The following is a 5,548-nucleotide window of genomic DNA, read 5'->3' as shown; positions in this document are numbered from 1 at the left end:
CCTTGGTGATGACATCGACATTTTTATCATGGATGCTATTTTTGACTTTTGTATATAGCCATATGTCAATTTTTTGTGCACAACCACCCTTTGAATCTAAGGATAAAATCATTGTAAGAGGGAATGGTTTGCAATGAAGAAATTTTATATGCACATGCACATGTGTGGGTTTGGGTCTAAGCACATGGACGACCTTGGATCCCTTGGGCATAGATTTGGGCATGGGCATAGTATTAGCTAGTGTGAAAATGGCCAGGTACTATATAAGTGACCTTGGTCTAGGCCATTGTACCTCTTTACCTTTTTACACCTTTTGATCTCATAATCACTTTTGATCAAGTACTAATTATGCCTTGCTAAGCATGTCGTAGACTGCATGTAAGCAATGTCTACATGTCTCTAGACTCCATGTAAATGAGTCTAGTCTCCCTCCCTCCCTTTCATTCAAATTTTTTTAAAGAAACTAACCACTAAATGATACAAGGGGTGTGTGTGGATGAGAGAGAGAGAGAGAGAGAGAGAGAGCTATGTGGGGTGAGTGGTTGTGAGTGTGAGAGAGAGAGAGAGAGAGAGAGAGAGAGAGAGAGAGAGATGGTGGGTGGCGGTATGTGTGTTACAAGTAGAAATGAGGGAAGGAAATCAAATAATTAGAAGAAATAAGTTCTTTAAAAATACTAAAGAATTTATCCAATATACTAGAAGGTGTTGGGGGGGAGGGGGGGTGTGTTTTGAGAGAGAGAGAGAGAGAGAGAGAGAGAGAGGAGTGTGGTGGATGGGTAGGTGTGTGTGAGAAAGAGTGAGCAAAATAATATATTAAAGGATACAAGATGGTGTGTGGGTGTGTGTGGGTGTGTGTGAGAGAGAGAGAGAGAGAGAGAGAGAGAGAGATTGGTGGGCAAGTGGGTGCAGGAGAGAGAGAGACGAGGTGTGTGCGTGTGAGGGGGGTGGTGGAGAAAGAGAGAGGGGTGCGTGTGTGCGTGTGTGAGAGAGAGAGAGAGAGAGAGAGAGAGAGAGAGAAGGGGGGAGTGAGAAAGAGAGAAGTGTGCGATAGAAAGTGTTGGAGAGCGATTGTAGGTTAAGGCTTTTTTTGCACTCTTTTCATCCAAGATGTCGATCTAGGATGCCCAAGTGTGTCAAATCCTTGTCCAAGTGCAAACGGTGACCATTTGACCCAAAAAAGGGGCACATGGTGGACCAAAGACGATGGAGGATACCTATGTAAAGAAACTTTACGGGCAGAGAAGCCCTAGCTCTTGATGCCTATTTAAGAGCAGCCAGCCAAGGACAGAAATCATCTTGTTAACTTGTGAGCTCAAGGGTCAACCCAAACAGGAAGACGAAATAGACCCTTGAATAGCTGGCATAAGGGGAGCATAGAGATCAGCCATATCTAAAGGAAAGTATAGAAGGCTCTCCAACCAGCCTGTAGCGCTAAAATAACAGAAAGAAAACACAATGACAGAATGGCTGATCATCGTCTAAAGGAAAGTATAGAAGGCTCTCCAACCAGCCTATAGCACTAAAACAACAGAAAGAAAACACAATGACAGATAGTTACAGCAATAGGGTACAAACAAAGAGAAAATGCAATTCTAAAGATGCCCTGAATCGGCCCCACAACAGACACTGTTCGCACATGTTGGTAAACACTTCGTCCAACCACCTCCATCCGACGCTTTTGCGGGGAATCTGCCGCGGGGCCCATGCGGCAGCACACCATCCAGCCAATGTCATCAACTGATCTATCCCTTCACATGCAAGGAAGGCCCTCCGGCCTCCGTCTAACCACCTCCAGCCAGGTCACTTTTTGGGCCGGATGAAGTTGGCCGGAGATGGTCATGTGCACAGGGTAGGAAGCTCCATTCAACCCAAAACAATCCCTAAGATGTCTGTTCATTGTTTATTGTACAGCCAGTTAGTCTATCTTGTATTTCATTCACATCTTGCATTACTTAAGCAAATACTCTTGCAATACTTAAGCAAATACACTTGGCAACAGGTGGCGAAATTAAAGGGTGGTTAGGACCCACTCCGGTGTTCTGTGTCCTATCTCTTTCTCTCTCTTTCCGTTTATCATTTCTGCAAATCTCAATAAACACTTTGCAATTAACAACACCGTTAACGCATCAAGGGCACTTGAGACCATTACAACTTAAGTTCACCTGACGGATTAAAGAACTGCTAATCTTGAAAGAAATGCAAAAAGGCCAACCACAAAAAAGCTGCCACTCGAGAATGACATGTTTGAAAAACTTGATCGACAAGACTGAAATTTGAACCCTTCCAGAACCCTTGAGAAGATCTTATAGTCCATTTTCTTACAATGGAAATGATGAGGGGAGAGAGGGCACAAGAAAGAGCATGAGAGATTTGGCTATGGCAGGAGAAAACTCCATTCTTTGTAACAACGGAACGAGCTGTTTCCTTCACAGCATGATTACATACCCTCCGCACTTGACATAGAAACATCAGCAGAGAATAATCAGAGACAATTATGAAGGTGAAGCCCAGATTAACCTTGAGATATAAAACAATAAAAAATGGTCGGTTGAATAAACCTTTCGGCTTGAAGAAAATAGGAGGAACTGCGTGTGTTTCCTTACAAAGAAGGTTCCGAAACACTGCTATAAGCCAACCACACAGGGTGGAAAAGACTGTATCAAAGATGCTCCTCTTAATTAGGCCGTACACTGTATTAAGCTATTATCTGCGAAGCCATGCATGGACATGGGCTGAACTCAAACGTCAAGCAAGCAGGGACGCGCCCTCAGTGACCGAAAGCAGACAGTACTTGACAAATGATACGGAAAACAAAACCTTAAAAAGGCACAACACTCCGCTCATTTCATACAACATGAGGTATTAATTATTTGCAAATGAAAGGCCACAAAGCTTCAGAATTAAATATACACAAGACAAGATAAGCCAACTGGGAACAGCCCAGCATCAAGTTGAGGAAAAGCTAAAAAAGACATGGCCCTTGGCTCGGTTACGTTGTACGAATGGAGCAGGAGAAGTGAATCGAGCTCACTACAACTCATAAGCGTTCTTGCCTGTGAATTTGACGGCGATGGGATTGACATTCTTACCGATGGAGCGGAGGTTGACACCGACTCCCTTGCGACCGCCGTTAACCTTCTCCGGGTAGACGCCGTCCTTGGGGTGGAGGTATTGCACCTCCCCATTGGGAAACACGCGGTAAAATTGATAGTTAATCTTGAATTTGGACCGCAGCTTTGTGCCCAACGCGAGGCACTGCTCCTTCCTGGCCAGCTTCAACAAGTTTGGCCCAGACCGCATAATGGCCGCGCCACCCGTGGGCAGCTCAAATATCTGCTCCTTGGGTGACTCCCACGTTATCACATAGAACTCCTCCACCTGCGCCTTGCGCAGAAGCCCGCCTGTACTGCCACCGAAGATCGGTGACGGAGTGTCTGGCTTAAGCTGCGGTGGCGTGAAGCCCACGGGCGCCTCCTCCGTTTCCACGGTCATGGTGAGACGAGAAGAGGAGGCGAAGGTAGCCTGCTGAGGCAGCTTTACCTGGCCGCCTACGGCGGTTGACTGACGCCAGGATAAGGCGGCGGGGGCTGCTGTGGCGGACGAGAGAGCTGGGGCAGAGGTCATGGACGCCATAGCTTGAGCTCAGAGATAGGCCTGGATTTCAAGGAGAGGGAAGTCGTGAGAGTATAGAGGCCGAAGGGGTATTGATGGCTAAAGCGAATGGGATAAGGTACCCCGATCCAACCAATGAGACCCCTCAAGATAAAGTCCCACGCTTGGAAGTTCGACGCGTGGGAGCCCGCCGGAGCAACTTTAGCCATACGTGGCTGCCCAATATAAAATTTTGTTGTGGTTACAGCCAGCCCGCGCGAGCCGACTCCCGAGAGAAATCATTCCCTTATAAGTTAGAGGAGAAATTGGAAGTTTGGAAACTTTTGTGAGCACAATCAATGATTTTATGTGGTCATCCAACTATGAGAGTGGCACAATGCCCATACACTATTGATTTAGGTCCTCCTTACTTGGGGACTATGTGAGGATTGTCTTTTTTTATTTGGGATTGTCAAAGCTCTCTTGTGATCAATGATAACAATGATAAAACGATCAAATGGTGTACGTAAATATATAAAAGAAATAGCAAGAAAAAATTATGAGGCAACCCACCACTCTCTTCACATAAGTGACCATGCTCGCTCTATCTCTCTTTCTCATGGGACAATCTTACACGATAGTTTTACTTGCAGCTGAACCTCTCTCTCTCTCTCTCGTATCTTTCTTTCTCTCCCTTTATCCCTACTCTTTCCCCATAAATCTTACATATTGTGTTATGTTTTCCATGGTGTTTGTTCAACATATTCTTCTTTGCCGTAATACCAACTAAGAATAGGGGAACTGACTAGACATTATTTGCCTTGGATGAGGGTTGCTCGTGCAGTTGTTCCATTCCAGCATTGTCACAATGTAGCTCTTGTACAAAGAACATTCCTAACATCATTGAGGACTATGAAGTTGGAAGAAAAAGGGAGCGAGGAAGTAAAGCCAGGATTAAAAGGCAACATGGGCAAGAAGAGTGCATATTTTAATGACCGCACAAAGATGCAAAATTTGTAATGAAGCAGCAATATATTTTAAGTAGAGAAAAAGGGAATGTACATATAGCAACTAGGAAGGAGATATTCCTCCTTCATTCATTATTAAGGGTATGCAAGACATAGGCAAGTCCCTTAATAATGAATGAAGCAGCTAATGAATTCTTGTGCATCTAAATCCGAAGACCTCAACATTGCATAGGATAAATCACTATTGGGCAAAATCTCGAGACAAAGATAGAAGAGGAGGGAATGTTTCCATTGTCTACATGCCGATTTTAACAACTCACTAACACATGCAAGAGGTATGTAGTGTTCTTGGGACAACATAGTCTCTTGTGTCTCCCAACAAGAAAGATGCATTTCTAAAAAGGGCAGGGAGGAAATTGTTAATAATGCATCTAGTTCACCTTCTTGATGAGGCTGAGGTTTTGTATCGATGCCTTGGAATAAACACAAACTCTTTTTACACTTATTATAAGTTGATCTTTGGGTTGGTGATTATAGGTTGTTTTAATTATTTCAATATAAAAGCAATGCTTTTAGATTTTTCCCCTTTAAATAAAGAAGAAGATGGTAACCTGCTACCCAGTTCTATTTTTATCTGCGAAGATATTAGTAAGGGGTTGTAGTTAGTAGTGCTTGACTACCTCTTCCTCCTTGCAATTGGCAATTAGAACTTCTATCTCGCTGCGAGTTATGGTACTGCTAGCCTCTGCATTGAAGTTCTTAACATTACGTAGTAGTGTTAGCTAGGTGTAAACTATTGGTTACAACTACTAGAGCTAGGTTTAAGTGCTAGTGCTACCTAAGTGTCAAGGCACTGCTAACTAGGTGTAAACCACAACTTAGCTCCTACTTACAATTGCTAGTTAAAATTCATTGCTTTTAATAGTGCAACAACCTACTGGTAAGTAGTGCTACCAGCATGTGAGCCCACTACTTATTGTAGTGCTAAG

At 43.9% G+C, this 5,548-nt stretch overlaps 1 protein-coding gene across 1 annotated transcript; it reads right to left on the bottom strand.

The window, feature by feature from the left end:
• Nucleotides 1-2,843: 2,843 nt before the first annotated feature.
• On the bottom strand, nt 2,844-3,721 carry LOC147620682 (photosystem I reaction center subunit II, chloroplastic-like). The gene has a single exon (XM_086824952.1). The coding sequence runs from the start codon at nt 3,631-3,633 to the stop codon at nt 3,031-3,033; it is 603 nt and encodes a 200-aa protein (XP_086681078.1). The 5' UTR covers nt 3,634-3,721; the 3' UTR covers nt 2,844-3,030.
• Nucleotides 3,722-5,548: the final 1,827 nt, after the last annotated feature.

This window comes from Cibotium barometz, chromosome 31, assembly GCF_041138505.1.
Source record: "Cibotium barometz isolate CiBa-2024 chromosome 31, ASM4113850v1, whole genome shotgun sequence".
Taxonomy (NCBI): Eukaryota; Viridiplantae; Streptophyta; class Polypodiopsida; order Cyatheales; family Cibotiaceae; genus Cibotium; species Cibotium barometz.
Note: the sequence above shows the minus strand (reverse complement) of the source record. Positions and strands in the feature narration are given on the sequence as shown.

Excerpts from the sequence above, each read along its gene's own strand:
- LOC147620682 (XM_086824952.1), bottom strand. The coding sequence starts at position 3,633 with ATGGCGTCCATGACCTCTGCCCCAGCTCTCTCGTCCGCCACAGCAGCC.